The sequence below is a fragment of the Platalea leucorodia genome (genome assembly GCF_965183815.1).
Source record: "Platalea leucorodia genome assembly, chromosome: 22".
Classification (NCBI taxonomy): Eukaryota; Metazoa; Chordata; class Aves; order Pelecaniformes; family Threskiornithidae; genus Platalea; species Platalea leucorodia.
Window position 1 is genome coordinate 6,411,218 of NC_138844.1, and position 22,255 is coordinate 6,433,472.

At 47.8% G+C, this 22,255-nt stretch overlaps 1 protein-coding gene across 1 annotated transcript; it reads right to left on the minus strand.

The window, feature by feature from the left end:
• Positions 1-6,563: 6,563 nt before the first annotated feature.
• Positions 6,564-21,625, minus strand: LOC309600137 (uncharacterized protein; the record flags this gene model as incomplete). The annotated part of the gene is made up of 14 exons (XM_082332202.1): positions 6,564-6,794; positions 6,916-7,041; positions 7,460-7,621; positions 7,881-8,037; positions 8,598-8,680; positions 9,654-10,249; positions 10,737-10,809; positions 11,979-12,069; positions 19,099-19,355; positions 19,493-19,618; positions 19,952-20,113; positions 20,212-20,368; positions 20,631-20,713; positions 21,092-21,625. The coding sequence occupies 14 exons, from the start codon at positions 21,623-21,625 to the stop codon at positions 6,564-6,566; spliced, it is 2,838 nt and encodes a 945-aa protein (XP_082188328.1).
• Between the last annotated feature and the right edge of the window lie 630 nt (positions 21,626-22,255).

The window sequence follows — 22,255 nt, forward strand, 5'->3', positions numbered from 1 at the left end:
GGCGACAGCAGTTGGAAATGCAAGCAGAAGCCCAAAGCAAGATGCACAGCTTGATATTAAATCAGACTGCGAGTTGTCCGTTGCCGCGAAACTCTATTTATACCTTCCACAGTGGGTGTCACCACTGGTTCTTCTTCCCATAAGGCTGGCTACTCTAGCCATTGGTGCCAAGAATAATTTCTCAAAGGGAAGTTTCCTTTCAAGAATCCTGGTAGACAAGGAAGATACTTTACATGTCTCTTGCTAATTTCAAAAATACATTAGCAATAATGTTTTATGAATCATCAGCTTTTTGTTTATGATGCAAACTTTACAACATTAAGCCAGGAAAAACACTGTCCTAAATTATATACCAGGAAGAAATCATTAAAGGTATTGCATCAAAGAGCTCTTTATCTCTCATTAATTTATTTTCATTTTATTTTGAGTTGAATAAGCAGTTTTCATGCAAGGTGCTGATGTTGGAATATGTAAGATGAAAAAGAAAGAATAAATACGAAGTTTGACTCTCGAATGATGTATGAGGAATGATGTAAGAACTTTGTGGAAAGATCAGAGGCACAGAGATTAACCTTTAAGTTAACCATTGGCACAATGACAACTCCGGAACACTCTGCTCCGAGACAAGTGAGACCGTGGAGTGATCTCTTAATGGGCACGGATGCAAGGTTCTTCGTATATGATTGTGGCTCTCCAGTAATTCACAAAGGATTTGTGTCTTTATGTGGGGAGCGTAAAGTAAGGTAAAAGTACTTTAAATATTTCCTGTCGTTCAGGGAAAGATATTTCTGCAGTTTTCATCATTAGGGATAGTGATTGTTGCTGGGGCAGGGTGGGTGTTTTGAAACAGTGAATGGGAGTGGAAACATCCTATGGGCAATTTCTCTGTCAATATGAGCTGCGTTCTAGTAAGAGCTTCGGGACTACTGTCCTAGGAAATATAAAGACAGAATTGCTGATAAAGCTGGCAGAGCAATCATTGCCCAATACAGTTCTACACTGGCTTGGAGAAGATGGATTAAGTACAGACTAGAGGTTCTTCTCTATCACTAACGCCTCCAAATCTTACCTAGGCAAAACTAGAGAAATTAAAAAGTAAGAATCCTTTCACTCTTCTGACATCAAAATTCAGGCTAGGCTCGTTTTCATGAGATGTTTTGCTAAGACTCAAGAGCAACGGCCTTCTCTCTGGGACAACCTGTTTCTACTGGCTGTTGAGCAAGGGACAGGCGTTCCACAGCTTTCTGAAGAAGAGAGTTCACTGTAAGAAATTCTCCAAGCCTGCTTCACCAGGGAACCAGTGAAACTCTTGCCCAAATCCTCACTCCGTGTCAGGATTGTGGATTGGAATAGCTATTGTTATGGCAAGTAAATAATCCCATTTACTGAAGGACTGAATTATCCCAGTATTCGTGGATTTGCCCATCATTTTATTGCTCTTATCCTCCTTATTTCTGTTGAAAAGATGCCTCTCCTTATCTCTGCATTCTTGGATGTTACTTATCCAGTGCAATGAAAGCCAGCAGCATTCCTGTGATACCTCCAGCAGGCTGGAGACAGAAGTATGGGGAGACTTGCTCCGTGATTTACTCAAAGACAAAGAGCGCTCCTCCGGCAGAGTCTGCAGTCGAACCTAGGTCTCCTGTACCAGGCTGTGGTGCCTGAACATCAGCCTGCCCTTCCCTCCAAGTTGTGCTCCACTCAGTCCCTAAATACAAAGGAGCAAAGCTCAGAATAGGTAAAAACTCTAATAAAGTTATTGTGTATAGGAAGGAATACCTGGATTTCATTACTAGGACTGGAGAACATAATTGGAGTCAGGGTGTGGTGGTAAGAATGAACCGAAACTGGCGTAATATTGCATCGCTTGAAGCTTTGCCTGGCCTGCGTATGATTCCTCAGAAGTTTCCCAATACCTGTCTGCAGCAAGCATCTTTTCTGAGTGAGTGCACATTCCTTCCTCTGCTCCACAGTTATCATTTTAGCACATCAGAATAATGCAGGCAGAAACATGGAATGCCTTACTCCTTTGTGGGAGTGGAGGATGTCTGCGTGCCTATTGCGGTAATTATTGCGGAGAGCAGAGCGGATGGCTCCTGCTCTTCTGAGATCCATCGGTCCCCTGTGGGCCTGTAGCTTTATCATTAGACCCCCCGCTTTCTGCTGCGGGCCTTCGGCAGGCACCTTTGCCCAGGATCCTCGCACGGCACACACTTGCTCTCTTTCTTGTTATTTTTCCTTTTTGTCTTCAGGAAATGCGTGCACTAGTTAAGCTAAGATAAAATAAAATAATTGTTCTGAAGACCTTAAAAAATAAATTAAACTTTCCCAGCTGTTTTCATGCAGTTATTTGAACTCATAAGCTTCCTGGGTCTGTCTCATTAGCACAAAGAAATATGGAAATCTCATGGAAATGTACTTTCCAGCCCAAGGTTTGCAGCTCCATAATTTGAAGCACTTTAATATACGGGTTGTTTCCAGGGTGTTTTCTGCTGGGGTGCTGTTTATCACAAGCTACCTTCTCATGAGCTGCTTTCCAGACGCATCCCAACTTGTAGGTCCACAAACAACATCACAGTGTCTTAGGAGCTGAGTCTGTACACCCCCGGGGGCTTTCCAGGGGCATATTCATAGAGTCTGGATCATTAGAGTCCTTCTGGCCATGTCATTAGGTCTCTTTCACCTCTCAGGAATTTAGGACAGCTCCTTTGTGAAAATGCCTGCTTTGCACCTGGCGGACCTGGTGGGAAGGGTGGGAAAGCCTTTGATATGAGCACAGGGAATCAGGTGGAGCAGCTAGATGTCAGTAGCAGTTCGCAAGAGGAGACTAGCCCAGACCTGGTGGGAATCAGCTGGGGCTCCCAGAAGAAAGCGGCAAGCTTTTATATCTTGTGGGTAGCCTAGAGTTTCCAGAAGACTGGAAACTGGAAGAGCGTCAGTGCAGTATCTTGATGTTTTTAGAAATGAGAGTGTGAGGACCGGTAGATTGGGAAGGCTTGAGGCCAGAAAGGGCAGCAGTGGGTTATCTTCCTGTCTGTCTTCACACCGAACAAGGCAGGAGAAGACAATGGGAAAGGGAAAGGGAAAGATTTGTTTTCCGACTTCTTCTCAGCCAGAGCTCTGAGAACAACTGGGACATACACAGAGTCCAGCCAATGGAAATTTGCCATTACAACCATGAGAGGCATCTCTCTTGATCTCTTGTGAAGCACTGGCTTTACATGTCTGCTGAGAGATTTCTGCATCAAGTCTGGGACTTTCTGTAGGGCTGGAACTGATCTTTAAGGAAGCCTTGATTTAGAGTCTTGGTTTAAAAGCTTCTACCTATGGCCACTCTTCTGAGTCATTATTGCAGCTGTTCCAGTGCTGCATTTGCTTATTTTGCTCTAGTCCCTGGATACTGTTGGGTTTAGTGTCTGGTAGGTGAAATGAAAGAAACACCACTGAGACATCTTCTCCCCATGGTCTTTTACAGCAGGAGAAGGAGACCTTCTGCCTGCTGATATATTAATGGTTGAGCTTCTTCAGACACTTGCTACCTACGGGCCTTGGAGATGCTGCTTTCCTGGAAGGTTTCAGGTTGTGCTAAGTCTATTTCTGTAGCAACAGAGAAATTGCTGTCTCTATAAAAGAAGCGACGCTAGAAAAGCGTGCCACACTATGCTGTATATATGGTCCTGAAATGCTTTTGTCTTTGTACTCTTTCTCCTCCTCCCCCAGGCTGGCTGTTCCACAACCTCCAGCTTTTGGCAGAAAAGGAGTAACCAGGAGTTTTGCTTTGCCAGGTCATCTCATAAATGGCTAGGACTCTTTCTGTAACAGCCACATCACAGTGTACCAGAAATAACAGCAGCCATAGCCAGTGCTGCTGGTTTAGCTGTGAACCTGCAGGATGGAGTGGACGTGTAAAACCGATCACTGCTTGGTTTTCTGAACCAACAGACAATTTAATCCTCAAAACACCCTCCAGCTCATAATGGCTTTTAACTGAGAAGTCTCCAAGCCCAGAATGACTCTGCAAGCTCCCCGTGCTCCAGGGCCCTGAGTTACCAAACTGCTGCCCTCGCTTCTCTAGGCAGGTCAGTGTCAGGACGCACGCACGCTGCCATGCCAGTCCGTGCTGACTCAGCATCAGCTGCACGGCTGCTGTTTGAGGCCCAAAGGAGGGACTGATCTTTGCCTTGCTTGTGAGGTTTAAGGCATAATGGCTCTGCGTACCCAAAGGCCCTGGCTGGCTTTTTTCTCCATTGTGTTCTCTGTTGAGCTGCACTTTTTCAGCCCCCATCCTGCCCTCTCCAGTTCTCCAGAGAAGGTACGTTGAATGTAAAGATGATCTTTCAACAGTTCCTGATGTTCAGGTTGAAACTCTTTGAAACAGAAGGATAACCAGTAAATGACTCAGTCACTATGTGAAAATAGATAGGAAATAAACCTTTTGCCTCCAGTCCTTTTCCCAATGGGAACATTCCTATAAAATGGAAGGGCTAGGTTGGAATATAAGCCATGTCAGCAGAAACTGAATCAGTTGTGGAGACCGAAATTTCCTCCTCAACCTAATCACAGTCCCCGGGCTGGATGATGAAGTGTGAGAGGGCACAGCCCAGGTGTGTCAGCACTAGACTGGGGCCGAGGCAACCTGTCTCCAGATGTTCCATCACTGACTTTCAAAATTTTTCTAAAATTGTGTTTTAGCACAATGCTCGGTGGGAAGCAGCCGGGCGTCCGCCTGCTCAGGCTGCCTGTGTAGGTCATGGAGGAGGTCACGCAGGAGCGGGCAACGTACGCTACAGGCTTTGAGAGGGAGGAGATGGGCAAGACCTGCAAGGCCAGCGCGGCCGTTCTCTGGCTCCCACTGGCAAAGCGGGTTTGTTCCCAGTGGAGTCTGATCCTGACCAGTTTAGGTGACCCTTGTGCATGGATCAGCACCTGGTTTTCTAAAGGAACTCAGTTTCCAGACACAGGTTTCTTGATTGCATCAGGCAGAAGCAAAGTTTTATTAGAGAAATTTTTTCACCAGCAGGTACATTAGTGATCATACTACTGGTTAACTCCAGCAATAGTCATGGTGGTTGGGCACACGCAGCAATACAGACTGGAAAAAGCAAATAGCAAAATAAAGCAGAATGTGGCCCAACGCTCTGCTTGTCCCTCTGACACATTGCTTAGCATTGCTGAGTAATACAAAAGAGCACGCTCCTCCAGGCACAGGGGAGGCATACAGTAAATATTCTCTCTCTTTATCCATGGCTCTGCTTCAGGGTTCTCTTGTTGGATATTCTCATTTCTCTGCTTAATCACAAATCCTTCTGCAAGGCACTGGAGAGATCAAAGGAAACATTACTTTGTTTATAGCAAAAATAGATTCTTTCCCACACTGTCATGCTATACACGTGATCATTTCCCAAGCCAATTCAATTAGAATTTCAGATAAATACTGTCCCTTCCTGGAAAGGTCCGATTGTTGCCTGCCAGTCGGGCAGATGGGGTTTGTAGCCAGCTTGAGCATGGTTTGCCCTTCTAGATGAAAATGCCAAACGGTGGAAGCTGCAGCCGCTGCACCAGCAGCAGTCGGGATCCGGGCCCTGACCAGAGCAATGCCCCTGCTCACACTCATTCTCCTGGACCAACCGTCACCATATTTCTTTCTTTCTTTCTTTTTCAGTTTGGCTGGAAGTTTCCCCCTGAAATAGTACTGGCAGTTTTCTGCCAGTATTCCCATGATTCACGGGTTTTTTTCCTGATTTCTGGGCGCTCTGCTTTCTCCTACTCTTTCCTTTGTCCCAGATTTCATGACAGTCCTTTCTCCATGTTCTCTGTGGCTTTCGTGCCTGCTGACTCTCTCCTCCTCCTTCCTATCCGTCTTCCCCCTCCTCCCTTTTTGCAGTTCTCATGCTTCCCGGTAAAGTCACAGCTCCTGAAAGCACTTGTTGTAGCCACTCCCCTGTGGCCTCCCATCATGTATTTCCCAGTAGTCTCACAATAAAACTTTCAAATAGCACCCGTAAGGTATGCGGGAAAGATCTTTGTTGCTGCCTGTCCTTGTTGCATTAGAATAGAGAAGACTGTGGAAATCTTGTAGTGTTGCAGGTCTTACCTTGTATCTCCGCAGCTGCACAGGATGGCATCTGGGAGGATGAAGTGTAAGTGTGGCTTGTTCTAATGATACCTCCTCCTCCTATTCCACTTGTTCTTGCAACTCCTCCTCCTAGACCCGAAGACTGACCAATTCCTCCTTGCTGACTACGGGAACAGGAAAATAATGTTTTAGTGAAGGAAACGACAGATAAACTAGACCTACAGTTCGGTCGTTGTCCCTGCTGCTCTCAATCTGTTTCCTCTTTGGCATAAAAGTGGCAGAATATTGCAGGGACCTTGCTTCTTGCGGCAATGGCCGGCACCGGGAGGGAAGCAGATTATCGGCTTTGATTACCAGGCAGCCAGAACAGGTCAGTGAGGGTGCAGGAGCTGTGCAGTGCCTCCACCTATTGCTCACTTTTTACTTTTATGTTAAAATACCCAGGACGCAGGTATTTTATTGTATCGTTCGGTGCATCTCAGCCTACTTACATAAGGTCCTGCTGTCCGCCCTCCAGCAGGCAGCGGTATGTATGGATCTCCTGCTCCAGACGGCATTTGACGTCCAGCAGGATCTTGTACTCTTGGTTCTGGCACTCCATTTCTGCACGCAGATCGGCCAGTTGCTGCTCCACGCATGTGATCTGGCTCTGGAGCTCAGCAAGGTGGTTGTTGTAGCGGCACTCTGTCTCAGCCAGCGAGGATTCCAGGTTGTCCCTCTGCAGAGTGACGGGTGGCACAATACAAATACCGGCATGAGAAGCACTGCATTTAACTACGACTTCTTCCATCAAAGCCTAACTGTGAGACAGCTGAGCCTTACAGCAGCTCACCACCCACCTGGCTGAGCTGAGCCTGGAGATCGATTTCCAGAGCTTGCAATTGGCGTCTCAGTTCGGTAACCTGGTTGTTGCACGTCTCTACCTCCTGACCGCTTGTGATAACCTCCCGATTCACCTCCTCAATCTGCAAATCACCAATCCAGAACAAAGGTGTTCAGGGAATGTGTAATGTAAGTCAGATTAAGTATTAAGGACAGAGCAGAGAAGCTAGCAAAAAACATGAAATGAGACAGTGAACTCTCTCATCCTAATGGAGTGTAAACCCTGCTCATCATTCCTCTTGCTCTTCCCATAGCACTGCTGTCCAGTTCTTCTCACCACTTACTGCTTTGTACAGAGTTCCCACCTCAAGTCTCGTTAACACGCAGCAATTCCTGTCGCCCCACGAAAAGGACGTGGAGTGGCAGCATCCCCTGTGTCAATTTAAACCAATGCTGAACGCTGCTACGGTATGTTGTGTGGTTTTAACATGTAATACATCGCTGTGGAACCATTGCCTGGGTGTTAGCCTGGGAAAGTCAGAGCTGAGTAAATCTACTCACCTTACACTCATACCAATCCTCAACTTCTTTGCGATTGCGTTCAATCAGCGTTTCATACTGGCACCTCATCTCCTCCAGGATCTTTCTGAGGTCTGGGCCAGGGCAGGCATTGACCTCCACGCTCACATCTCCGGTCGATTGTTTCCTCAGACAGTTCATTTCCTGGAAACACCACCCAGACCATGTCATTTTTTAAAAAGAAGGAAAAAACTGAGGGAGCTTAGTTCCCCTGTGGGGGAGAGCAGAGCCCCCGGCAGAGCCCCTCTCTGCTGGACATTCGCAGCTCCGAGTTCACACGTATGGCCTCCATCAACCACTTGCCGCTCCGCAGCCAGCGCCCCAGGGGTGGGGACCACGGGGAGGGAGGGTGATGGATCCTGCACGAATTAATGCTTTTGACACGAGAGGGGCAGGACCCTACCTCCTCGTGGTTCTTCTTCAGGCAGCAGAGCTCCTCCCGCAGCGACTCCAGCTGTGCCTCCAGGTCAGACCTGCAGAGAGTCAGCTGATCCAGGACTTGGCGTAAGCCGTTAATGTCAGCCTCCACGCTCTGGCGCAGGGCCAGCTCCGTCTCGTACCTGGGAGTGAGAAAGAAAGCAAGAAAGAGTAGTCAGTGTCTGACACCACCATTTGCTCTTCTTTTTTCATTTGACCATCCATCTTTCTTACAGTGTTTTCCTAACTAGCCTAACAGGATGCTAAGAAGAGCAGTCTGAGGCTCGCTCCGTCAGATCTGCTCTCAGTCTGCCATCTCTGGAGCTTTCCCACTGGGGCGGAGGTGTCATTCACCGCGTTTCTGCGCTCCAACAGGAAAAAACGAAAGCTTCCCCTTTGAAAGACACCACGTGCCAGAACGGCAGCTCAGGTGAACCCGCGCTGCTCCCTGCCTGCAGATCCCTTCTGCTTTCTGAAGAACTCTCATCTCCACTCAGAAACATCTTGCTGTCCCAGACTTTCCATCAAACTGATGCTAAGGCAGCTCTAGAGGCAGTGGCTGGAAGAGCTTTTCTGCATAGCCTCCAGCCTGTCCTGACCAGAGGATCACAGGAGACCTGGCTGGGAGCTCCTTCGCACCGGCTGGGCGAGGGGGAGCGCGGTGACCGAGGAAGGGGACAGCTGTGTGCCGAGGGGTACTCACTTCACTCGGAAGTCATCGGCCGTCATCCTGCTGTTATCGATGTTCAAAATGATCTTGTTGTTGTCTATGGTTGCGCAGACAATCTGGAAAAAGAATATTCACTCCCAAAGTCTCTTCCCTGTGTCCTCGGGCTCAAGCATACCCATTGACCGGTGCTACCAGACCTGGCCTCTTTCTCTCCCTCCTTTTTTTGTAATGCTGGGTAGCAGGCGTGGGGGAGTTCAGGAGTGCAGCAGTCACAGGGTGAGTGTTCAGTGAAGTACGGTGAAGGCGTTAAAATGATAAAATACGTGGTTCAGATGCAGACAGTCAGGGAGGTGTAATTAGTGTTGTCCAGCACCTGCCGCAATCCACCTAACCTTTTAAATCTAAACCTTGCTTTCATGGATAAGAGATTTAAAAGCTTTGTTTCGAGACTTATAATTAAGTCTGTCTCATTCTGCCTGTTTCCTGGATTCTTTTCATTTTACTCTTCTTTGTGCGTTGACATCCTAGAATTTTTGCCAAACACGCTTTGCAAACGTTTTTAATTTTAAACTGCATACTCAAAATGTGTTATGGCAATGCTCTCTTTGTTCTTATTTTTAATGAGCTGTCCTATATTTCCCAATTCTGTATGAAAGAGTAAACTTGTAAAAAAAGGAAATAACATTTAACTGGAATTCTGCAAGACTGATGACAGAATAAAATAGATTCAGGCAAATTAATGCGATCCATTATTTATTTCTCTTTTAGTTGCTTTCCTGGCATGTATCTATTTAAACACCTCGGCACAAACCTGATTCAGAAAGACTACTGAGCCAATCCAAATGTATCACATGAACATAACATTTTCCCCTCCGAATATATCTGATGAATAAAAGCAATGGAAACAGTCCAGACACTCAAGGTTTTTACCTTTGAGCTCTAGGGCTTTCTACAGGCAGTTGTCTTAATGGCTGTTTACAAAAAGCATTTTACAACAATGAAATGTTACTCTCGATAACTGCATTAAGTTGTGAACCAACACCGTGGGAGAAGCGTACAAGGGAGAAAGCAGCTGAGAAATGATGTTACCTGATTTTGAAGATCTTCTATTTCTTTATAATAGCAGCTGTAGTCCCGTGGCTCACAAAAAGGGCCCTGCTTGGCATACCACTCCCTGATTCTGCACTCCAGGTCAGCATTTTCTTGTTCCAGGCACCTCACCTTGTCCAGGTAAGAAGCCAGGCGGTCGTTAAGGTTCTGCATGGTAACCTTTTCATCACCAGAAAGAAGAATGCCATCACCAGCAAAACCACCTCCAACTACCCCTCCACCAAGACCAATACCAAGGCCACCTCCAATGCCACCGCCAAAGCGAGCACTGCCACCGCTGAATCCGATGCCTGGACATCCTCCGAGGACAGCGGCTCCTAAGCCACCTCCATAGTTTCCACCAACCAAACTGCCAGTGCTCAGTCCTCCTCCGTAATTCACACCACCACAGTAGCTTCTACCGGAAAACCCTCGGCTACCACCTATCCCGCAAGTCGTGTATCTTCCAGAAGAGACTGAGGAGATCCGCGCTCCTCCACCACCACCACCGCCACCAATAACACAGCTGCCACCACTGGTCCTGCCCCTGAGAGAGCCAGGTGTCTGCTTAATACTACAACTCATTTTGAGGACAGCTGCAGATCCAACCCAAAGCCCAAAGCAAGATGCACAGCTTGATATTGAATCAGACTGCAGGTTGTTTGTTGCCGCAGATCTCTATTTATACCTTCCAAAGGGGGTGTCACCTGTAGGGTGTTTCTTCTTCCCACGGGGCTGGCTAGTCTTGCTGTTTATGCCAAGAATAAATAGCCCATAGGCAGTTTCCCTCTAGAAATCCCAGTTCACAAGGAAGATACTTTACATGTCAGCAGCTTATTCCAAAAAGTAAAATAATGTTTTATGAGTCATCGCTTTTTGTATGATGCAAACTTTACAACAAGTCGAGAAAAAAGTTGCCCTAGATTATGTACAAAGAAGAAACATTGGTATTTATAACATCAAAGTGCCTTTTATCTTTCATTAATTTGTATTTATTTTATTCTTAGTCCAATAAACATTTTTGTATCACATGCTATGGTAGAATGCGTGGAACGAAAATGGGAAATTAATATAAATTCTCACTTCTGAAAAGTGTGAATAATAGCGACCGTAGCAGTGGAAAGAGCAGGGGTATCGTGGTGTAGCAGTCTGTCACCTGGCAGAGTGACAGACGGTAGGCCCAATACATGCTTTGCTGTGAGATTTCTTAAATCACTGAGGTAATTCCCCTATGGGTTTAGTTCCCCGTTTGTGGCTTATATTTCTCTGGTCATGCAAACACAAGAAGTCGACTTGCTCGCAGGCGGCGAAGATCAGGCCTGCTGAGCGTTGGAAGTCCCTGTTTGTGTCTAGATGTTACAGGGACTTGATGAAAGCTGAAGTGTATGAAGTACTTCTCTGACGTTATTTTTCAATCACTTTAATTGCTGTCCATGCTGCCTCAATTTCTGGCGATGTAAAGAAAGAGATGACAGGAAAGGGAGTGTCCATGGGCGATATATCCAGTTCCCTGGATGGGCTGAGATGTGATCCCGCAGGTCTTTGCCATCACTAAGATTGTGCTGAGCATTTCCTAGCTGAGTTTGTCAGAGCAGCAGCAGGCATTAGCACAGCCTCGCTAGCCATGGGAGCGTGATCTCCAAAACCAGGCAAGCAATAGCCAGAGGAGCGTTTGGAGAACTGGCTCCGCCAGTGCAAGTATCTTTCTCCAGCAGACTGCTGTAATGAGAGGATATTGTGCTCTCCAGGGGACGGAGGCTTCTGTTCCCTACAGGGTGGAATTTCCAAGCAACTCTTACTCACAAATAACCTTTCACTCAAGGATGTCCGTATTTACAGGAGCAGTTGTGATAAATCCTCTTTGGCGGTGAGTGTGACCCCTGACAGGGGGCCCCGAGAGCAGCCATCACCTCCGGACAGAAGGGCAGAGAAACCTGCACGCGTACGCTCAGCCACCTCCCATTTACTGGTGGGAAGGCGTACTGTGCGTGCAGTTAGGTGGCTTCTGTCACCATGGTAGGAGAGTGTCCCCAAGCATGTATAGATGTGCTCGTCTTCTCACCAGCATAAGTTAGGACTCTCCACTCTCCAGGGAGATAATTTATTTTTTTACTTAGATCAGAAATGATAAAAAGACGCCTACCCAAGGCTGGCACCATCCTAGAATATTCATTATTTGGATGGTTCAGTGAAATAACTTGCTCAAGGACAGAGCTGGAGTCTGTCAGAGCTCAGATTCCTGGTTAAGACTGCAGTGCCTGAAATACAAGTCCATCCTCCTCCTAGAAACACATTCCCTGTGCTCCCCACACAGCCTAGACTCACAATAGCGAAAATCATGAGCAAAAAGGAGGATAGGGAGTAGATCTGCCTTTCATCCGTCATTTTGAGGAATATAATTGAAGACAGGGTGTGGCTGTAAGAGCCAACAGAAATTAATATAATGTCTGGATTGCTTGGAGCCTTGCTTCTGCTGTGTGGGTTTTCAGAAGTTCCGTAATAGCAATCTAGAGAGAGCAGTGCTCTGGGCTGGGGTTGCCTTTCTTTGCTTTTCAGAGACTTGGGCTTAGGAGGAGACATTGCAGATATGGGACATTTCTCTACGGGTGGGCAAGGAGCACCTACACCTACTTCTTTCAGCAACAGAAAGAAGGAGTAGGCCTTGCCCTATAAAACAAACTGGTTTGCAGCATTGAACAACCTTTTACATATAGAATCATAGAATTGTTTAGGTTGGAAAAGATCTTTAAGATCATCAAGTCCAACCGTTAACCCAGCACTGCCAACTCCACCACTAAACCACGTCCCTAAGCACCCATCCACACGTCTTTTAAATCCCCCCAGGGATGGGGACTCAGCCCCTGCCCTGGGCAGCCTGGGCCAGGGCCTGGCAGCCCTTCGGGGGAAGTTTTTCCCAATACCCAACCCAACCCTGCCCTGGCGCAGCTTGAGGCCGTTCCCTCTCGTCCCATCGCTTGTTCCTGGGGAGAAGAGACTGACCCTGGCTGAAAGGTCCACAGACGACCGAATCACATTTTACCAGTGAGTATTAGAAACAATCATACAATTCCTCCAAAGTACTCATATTTGGGATACAATTACATTCTTTGGAGCTTTGCTGGGCTCCTGCCAGTTTCACTGGGACATGGAACATGGGACTGATGCAGCAAATGCATCCAAAAGCCAGTCCCTGACTAACCAGACTGTACTTTAAAACCAGTTTGATTTTTTTTCTCACTCGCGTTGGGTAGCTGCAGCTGTTTGCTGGCAGGCGGGCAGCTTGCACGGCCGTGGGGCAGTTTCACTCCAGGCACCGTGGGATTGCCCTGCTCCTTACCACTCGCACTGCGACCTCGCCACGCGGCGGGCGGAGGCCTGGGTCTGTCTTTGCTGGCTATGTGGCGCTCTGCTTTCTCTAGCTGTAAGCCACCCTCTCGTTCTGAAACATCCATCAGTACCGGCTTTTTTCCCCACTGAACTGATTTCTTTACCTCCACTTCTGTGATTATTTGTATTCCTGTAGCCTAGGAGTGTAGCCTTGGGGCAGAACAATGTGTAGGAAAAGACTGTGCAAGTCTAAGACATAAAAATGTCCCAAAAGGATTTACAACCTAAATGTAAGACAGGAGGAAACAACTGGTTTCATACGGCTGGAAGTGAAGGAAGCAATGCCAGGCTGTTAGCCAGCGTGACTGGCAGTGGTCTCAGCACAACGTCAGTGCAAACGCTGTTAAGTCTCGTGCGCATTAGGGAAAAGACGAGATCTGGAAGTGGACGCAGAGGTGATAAGTGTAAATACTGGCACGTGGCGGTGGGCAGCTCAGGCGGAGGCTGGAGGATGTGACATGTCCAAGGGATGTTGTGGGCAGCGGAGCTGGGTCCTGCGGGAGCTGTGACTGTCCCGGTGCACAGCCTTTTTGCAAAACGTCAGCCTGTCTCGTCCACGCTCTGCTCGCTTTACTTATCAAAGTTGATAATGTTTTCTTGTGTTAACTACAAGAAGGGTGTGTCTAATTGTACAGAACTCTGCTTTCATAAGCATTGCTTCAGTGATGTTTGTGCAACCACATTGGAATATGATTTTATCTTGTCACTTGTAATTACCATTAATAATTTGCATAATAGCCATTAGGCATCACTTATTAAACACTTCTTTGATGTGATACTGAGCTGGCTCCAGACCTCATGCTCCCATCTTTCAAATGCAGACCATGACTTTTTTCTGGCTAATGACTCACTGGTTTATACCACCACGTTTAGCAAAATTCCTGTAAGGCAAGTGAAATAATTATCACAATGAGTTTGTTAACAGCATGATCCTAGGTCTTAAATACGCCTCAGAGACCAAGGTGATTACTCTGTTTCAGTTTCTTTCTTGCTGACTGTTCACATCTTCAAACTGCCTCTGAACATTTGCTAGTGATGAAGTAGAAGTTCAGCAGCACACGGAGGTGGACAGAACCAGATTTCTTCCTACTGAAGCTCACAATCTGCCCTGATTCATTTTGTGACGGGTTTTAATTTCCTTCCAGCGCCTACCAGACGATGACAGTGCAGCCAGACTTCCCAGCATTTGCATCTCTGGAAGCACTACTGATTATCATGGCAAAGAAGAGTACAAAAGAATTTGTATTAGGACAGATTGGAATACTGATGGGTGAACGAAACTGCAGCAATTTCACTCCTGCATGGGCAGCTGAGTGCAGAGCAGGTCGGGAGGCAAACCAAGGCTTTGGCCTGCGGTCCCTGGGGGCAGAGCCGCGTGGGTCGAACCAGAACCTGGCAGGCAGAACTGGAAAACTCGGGTGCTTCCAGCGCTCCCATGCCGTGCAGCGGTACAACAGACGGGCAGCCAAAGGTGCAGGCCGGCCAGAGTCCCCCCGAGTGCCTTCTTTTTATCTTTATTTCATACTTGTACTAAAAAGTCTCTTAATTTCAATACACTTTCAATGTGTGGTTCATACTGGCGGTTTGTATTATATTACTCAGTGTACTGAGCTGAGAAATCTCCTGATTAATTACAGTAGTAGTTTACCCATCTATATAATTCTTCATAAATGTTACACAAGCCAGTAAACAAAAATGCAAACCCCACAGATAGTTACTGTGGGTGTGAGTGAGACTGTACCTGTCGGCGTATTTTATAACATAGACGTTTATAGAGAAATTATAGTTTATACATCACACCAGAATACGGCCTACTATTAAAAAAGCATAGTGCCTGTTACCAGGTGTAACTGCTTGTGCAGTGCAGTCCTTAACTCATGGCTGATTTCCAGCAGTGGCAATTTGCAAAACAAGTTGTTTTATTTCTGTTTCTTCACTGATGTCTTAAACCTCTGGCATGTTCACTCCTCAGGGATTTTTTCTGATGGTGTTGCAATTCACATGCGTCTGCGCTCTCTGTAAGACAGTGACCGTATCTGCTAGAGCAATCGCAGTACATTTAATCTACAGCCTCTGGTCGTGATGCTGATAGCTTCTGCGTACCCGCCCGAGTGCGGATATAACTCCCCTCTTCTCTCTGGGGCACCCACCCTTGCTCTTTTTATCCTTAGGTTCCTCTCCCAGCCTTACACCTTCAGCCTAAGTGTCTGTCTTTGAGATACTCGTTCATTCTTGCTTTACAAGGTTCGCACGTTAGAAAATAAAAGAAGGAGCTGTTAGGAGCGGCAGTACCTATGTGCTAGCGTGAGTGGCTGTGTATGCGGAATAGGATAGAAGTTTGCCTGCAGGAGGCTGCGGTCAACGTCCCAGGTCACTTCTTGTCCTGCTGTCCCATGCACTGCCTCCTCTGCATTTCATTTATCTTCTCTTTCCCGCCTCTGCCTATGCTCTTTCCTCAGTCATCGTTTCCCGGCACTGTCCAGGTTATAAACTCATTGGGCAGGGAAGGCATCTTTTTATTTCTGCATTGCATGTAATGCCACCGCAGAGGTGCTGTGTAAACACGGAGGCAGGTTAAGTAATACTGAAAGGCACAGTATAATTAGTGTTGCGGGAATAGGAGATATAGAACTTAGCAGAGAAAGTATTTAACACAGAGCCTTGTCCAGAAGCTCGTTAGAGCAATTACCCCCAGAGGGCTAAGAACTCGCTCGTACTGGGACAGAGACTGGGGAGAGGCCGTCCCCCAAAGGGAGCCGGTCCGTGGATTGCTTAGCCCCCGGCCCGCTGTGCTGGCGCGGTCACCTCCATAAAGACACGACATGCCGCTTGGACTTGAAAGCTTAGAGCGTGAGAGGTGGCACATGAGCAGACAAGGCTCTCTGCAGAGCAAATGCTCAGAGCAGGAAACAAAACTGGCTACAAAAAGTCCCATCTTTGCTGTGATTTTTGCCAAGAGAATAGCTGTCTGTGATTAAGCTTTGGCTTGTCCCATGTTGTCATTCCAGAAACGTCTGGGCTGCTTCTTTCTTTAGAAATGGACACTAATTTAGGCTCATCGTACCCCCCGAAGTCTTCGTGTTGGAAGCCCTCACGTTAGACCTCTGTATAAGGTTAGTCGTCAAACCCCATCCAATAGTTCATTACAAAAAAAGAACGAGGAGCAAAGATTGTAGGTGCCCTCCACAGCCTGCCCGACGCATGTTAGGTGCTGCTGCTGGTGAGAAGGGACAGGCTGGACCCTGAGTCTTTGCTTCCACAAGCAGCAACAGCAGCTGTGTTCCTGAATGTGTTTGTAATTTCTTTCTCTGTGGTCATAAAGTACCAGCATCTTTTTTTCCTGGCTGTTTATTGTATCTTACTTTAAAAAAAATTCTCTCCCACATATTAATTTGTCTCACCCTTTTATCTTCCCACATGTTGCCAGCTGGTTCTTCCTGTTTGCCTTTTTTTTAATCCATTTAGAGGTTCTTTATTTAGCATTTTCTCTGGGAATTGTTTTCCTCCACCAGAAGGGTGTGTCAAGTCCAGCAGAGCCTTGCTTTCAAAATTGCTACTTCGGTATTATTTGGGAAAACTTGTTGTTCTTGATTTTATCCTGTTACTGCACATTCATAATAACTCAAAGGTGTTGTATATTATATTATATTATATTATATTATATTATATTATATTATATTATATTATATTATCACATGCCTACTTTAATGAAAACTCAATTTTCACTCAGAAGTCTCTTTCAATATAAGGTTGTCAGTCAGACTGTCTTGAAACTCCTTCCCTGCACTCTGTCCAGCCTCCCTGAATGTTTCTTTCCTCATCACCTTCTGCTTCACGTCTTAGCTTATGCCTCCTCCTCCGGCAGCAATGTCCCTTTCCACAGCAGCCGCTGGTCCCTCTCCTCCATCCTCCTGCAGCTGCCCCTCCACCAGCATCCTGCAGCCACTGAATTCAGCGGGAGCAGCGCGGCAGATGGGAACGTTGCTTATTTTTCTTTTTCCCTTGTAGTGATTGCTTTGTGGATATAGATCGAAGGTGGATTTCTAACCAAAGGATCAATATAACTATCTGCGTAACAATTTTTTAAATACTTGTATGTTAATTTACTTGGAGAAATTATTTCTCAGGTTCAAGGCTGTGTCAGTAATAGCAAAGTTTTATTAGAGACAAGCTTTGGTAGTTGTTAGATAGCTGACCGCAAAACAGATTAGCCCAAGTGAAGACCAGTGGTTGGATCAAAGCAGTATCAGAGGATGAAGACAGCAGGCAGCGTGGGCGGCAGGAAGGCAGCCGTTGTGCACAGTCCCTTCCAACTGGTGCTATAAGCAGAACTGAGAACTGTCAGGTTATTTTTGCCTTGCTTTTTCCAAACGGTTTGTTCTTCGAGAGACTCCTCAGGGGGATGTGCAGCGGGGCTGGCAGGGAAGCTCTTGTCTGCAGCGACCTGCCGAGGGAGAGCAGGGAGCATGACTTTGTCAGGGGTTTCCTCTGCAATACCATGCCTTTCTCTTGCATCCCCCTTGCTCTGGGGCTGACCTTTCTCTTCCCTCTTCTCCCTAGCTTGCCTAATTGTATATACTTGTTGAAAGACTCGTGACTGACTGATTCCCCCTGCCAGTTCCTCATTTTCGTGTTGTGCTGAAAGTCGTCTTATTTAAACACATTTACTACTTGGTTACCCCCCAGCGTCAAACATATTTTCTATGCATAAGTTTATAAATGCTCCATGGCTTCATCCCTTGCCACCGCTGTCTACCATAGCTCGATTAATCCCTGTGCTCTACCACCAACAGCCACAACCATGATCCTGCATGCCTGACTCCCTGCACGGCCTCTCTCCAGCAACAAGAGTATGTCTCCAGCCCCTCTTCACCACCCAGAAAAGCCTGGAGATCTCTCATCCTCCTCCTCCCCAGGTACACAGAAGGACTAAAGAAGCAACTCACGGTCACACTCACAGGCTTGTAGAGGACGCCTCACCTTACGCATCCTCACCCAGAGCGCACAGGCTTAGGGCAGGCATGGCTGACACAGGCTGGCTTTAAGCCCACCACTTCTTCCAGCTGATGTTGCAGGGACTCCTCTTCCCACCGACCCTCTGTGGAAAGCAGACAGTTCTGGTAACCAAAGCCCCGGACGTTCACATCCCGGAGATCTGCCCGTGCCCCGGAGCTACTCCGAGCATCGGCTTTAGCTGTGTCTCTTCAGTCACTCGTGGACATTTCCCCTTTGAACCACGAGGGTCATTAAAGCAGCAATTAGCACACCCTCCCTCCCGCCTGCCTGTTGACAGCTACTGCTTTGCCATCTTGACACACTCAGGATTACCCGAGGCTCTGAGACAAGCTCGAACAGTGTCATTTCATCCATTGCAACTGGCATTTTGGAACAAGAACTGATTTTTCATGTAACTAATTTGGGACTGGAGAGTCCAGAAGAAGCCCCCTCAGGGCACCACCATTAAAATACCTCTTTTTCCAAACTAATGGAGCAGGTGGGTGCTCAGGCCGGTTGTGTGTGTATGCAGCCATTTATGAGCTTAACAGCGTGCCTCGCTGTTTCAAAATCTCAGGCAATGGGAGGCAAGGAAGAGCCAACTGCTTTGCATACAAATTAAATTTCCCAAAACTTTAATTAAAATTGCTGTGTGAAACTGAAAATGTTTAGATAATTTATTGTTTCAGTTAATTTAACTGCCAGTCCCTAATCCTGTCTAGCTGTGGCAAAGCCAATAAAGTTCAGTTAAATGACAGCGTTTATGAAAGACCTTGCCCAGCTCAGAGTGAAAACAGCCCTATAACGAGCTGCGATGCTGCGCCGTGCCCAGGCGGCTGGGGCAGCGCTGGGGGCCTCTCCCCGCTGCCTTCGCTGGCCCAGGAGGGGGAATGGTCTCTGGCTTGCGCTCTGGACATTTATCAGAGCCGTCTCAAATGCCTCGTGGTTTGCTAATAGGCCCTGTCTGGTAACAGGTCAGTACTGGTTCCTCACCACAGTGTTGCTTTTACCATTTGTATCACGAATTTTCATACCCCTGTAAGTCAAAGCATAGAGATTTTACTGCGTGCGGGTCTGTCTGTAGTCTGCGTACATGATGTCGTGCTGTCCCCCCTCCAGCAGGCAGTGGTAGGTCTGAATCTCCTGCTCCAAGCGGCATTTGACGTCCAGGAGGGTCTTGTATTCCTGGTTCTGGCACTCCATCTCTGCTCGTATTTCAGCCAGCCGCTGCTCCACGCAGGAGATCTGGCTCTGTAGCTCAGCCAGGTATTTGTTGTAGCGACATTCGGTTTCCGCCAAAGAGGATTCCAGGTTTTCTTTCTGAGAATGGAAACAACACAAAGGTACCTGGCTGTGCTGCAGGCTTGGCCCGTCGGGTTACAGGTGCGACTCTGGTCGTGCAGCTTTCTAGAAAGAGCTGGGGAATCCGAGATGTGAATCGTAGAGGCATCACCTACCATGGTGAGCTGGGCTTGTACATTGATTTCCAAGGCCTGCAGCTGACGTCTCAGCTCAGTGACCTGTTTGTTGCTTGACTCGATCTCCTGGCTGCTTGTGATGACCTCCAGATTCACCTCCTCCACCTGCAAAGTCAGAAAAGCCCTTTCCTCACCACACCACAGCATCTTGTTGTGGCAGGGGCTTCACCACACTGCTTGTGCATGCCCTGCAGTGCACCTGAGCATTTCCAAATCTAAAGCCCCCCCATTTATTCCATTGTGACCCTGTAACACCATGCGGTGGCCCCTCTGCCAAGAACAGAAGAGCACTGAAAGTGGGCAGTACAATTAGATGCTGAGCACACCCATGACAGAATTGCTGATATTAAGACATCTCCAGTAAGTGTTCTTAGTCTCTCATTTTTCCCTTTTCCCCAAAGAGGCAGAGCAGGGTACAGCTCTGCACGTATACAGTACCTTGCAGGCATACCACTGCTCAGTCTCTTTGCGGTTGCGCTCCATCAGCGTTTCATACTGGCACCTCAGATCCTCCAGGATCTTCCTCAGGTCTGGGCCAGGGCAGGCATTGACCTCCACGCTCACATCCCCGGTCGCCTGTTTCCTCAGACAGTTCATTTCCTGCAGGGAATACGTGCACCGTATCAGTAATGTTCACACCAGGGGGGACTTTCCTTCTCCTTTCTTCTTATTTCTCTAAGAGTAAGGGGCGATCTAACCTCCTCGTGGTTCGTCTTGAGACAACACATCTCTTCAGTCAAAGCCTCACACTGCAGCTGCAGGTCGGTCTTGCAGCTGGCCAGCTGATCCAGGACGGGGCGCAAGTTGCAAATGTCTGCATCCACATTTTGCCGGAGACCACATTCAGTCTCGTACCTTAAGCCACAGGCAACAAAGAAAGGTCAGCATGTCAGTAAACCACGGCAAGCCCTTGAGTTGAGTTTGTGGGGAAAAAATGTAGGACCAAGTTCTTCTTTCACTTCAGGCATGCAATGCTATGAGCATTGTCGATGGTATCCGTGCCTTTCACAGAGATCTGCAGCACGACAAGCAGAGCGTTAGGGTTTCCCCATCACCATCGGTCACCTACCCTTCCACGGGCAGCGCGAACCCCTCGGTCCAGCAGGACCGTACTCACTTCACTCGGAAGTCATCGGCAGTCATCCTGTTGTTATCAATATTCAGAAGGATTTTGTTAGTCTCCATGGCTGCACAGAGGATCTGGAAAGGAAAATGCAGGAGAGAGATTTGGGCTTGTGGCTTCCTCTGGCTACAGAAGGCCCTGGAGGAAACACCCACCTGGGGTAATGCAGCCCACTTACTTTATAATGATTCCATATATTGGGATTATTAACCAGTTAGGTGGCATTACAGTGGGGAAACCCGTGTGCCAGCTTGGCAGAGCGGGCTGTGCTGAAACTCCAGTTCTCTGTAAATGCAGTGTCCTCCTCCCTCAAACAGCCCGTTTCATAGAAACGATTGCTTCGTGGGCACCTCCAGAGACATAGCTATTGCCTCTGCCATTTGACATTGCTCTAGCCACACGTGAAAGCAAAACCCAAAGAAATATTAGAATTTTCTTGAAAAATAATGATTTACCTGGTTTTGAAGGTCTTCGATTTCCTTATGAAAACAGCTGTAGTCCCGTGGTTCGCAGCTGGGCCCTACCTTGGCGTACCACTCCCTGATCTTGCACTCAAGGTCGGCATTGTCTCCCTCCAGGAGTCGCACCTTGTCCAGGTAGGAGGCCAGGCGGTCGTTGAGGTTCTGCATCGTCGCCTTTTCGTTGTTAGCGAATAAGATCCCATCACCGCAACCAGCACTGGCCCTGGTGAAGCCACCACCAACGCCTCGAGTGCAGATGCCTCCACCGCTGAATCCGAGGGTAGAACAAGCCCTCTGGGTAGCTCCAAAGCTCCCACCGGTAGCGCTGCCGGTGCTCAGCTGCTTCACAAGCAATCCCTCGCTTAAACTGCCACCAGAAAAATTGCCAACCGTACCACCTAAGTCGTAGGCAGCGTGTCGTCCCGAGGAGGCGGAGGAGACCTTTATTCCACTACCAGCCGCAGAGCTGCCCGCACTGCTCCTGCCTTGGGAACAGGTAGTAACGACCTGCCTGACGGCACAGCTCATGGTGAGAGCGCGAAGATCCTACTCGGAGCCCAAGGCAAGCTGCACAGATCGCTGCGGGACCCGATTGTGATTCCTCTGTCCCCACAGTCCTCTATTTATACCATTCCTTGTGGATGTTGCCGCCGGAGAAGGGCTGTTTATTCTTCCTCCTTGTGACCTGGCTAGTACTATTTTTTTTTTCAGCCGGAAATATTTCCCCAAAGGCGTTTGTCTCTAGAAATCCCACAACAGAAAGATGCTTTGGTTAACAGAAGCGTGTTTCAAAACTACATCAAAAATGTTACTTCCTGAATCATCAGGTCTGACTTGTGATGACAACAGTGACACAAAAAACGACGATACCCGAGAGTGCCCGGGGAATGAAACATCATAGCAATTATCCATCCCTGACGTGGGCGAGTCTACCCAGAAAGTGAAAGCTGTGGGAAAGCCGTCCTATCTGATGGAGCCTGTCCGAGCCCTCTGTGGCCAGAAGCGAGGGTGCCCGCTCCTTCAGCTGCTTTGCGGTCCCTGGGAGCAGAGCCAGGAGACCACCCTGGACCGCGCTGCCTCTCTGCAAGGGCACCGCAGCCAGCGTCCGTCCCGTTCTGCGTGGCCGTCGGCTGAGTGAGAACCTGCCGGGGTCTGGGT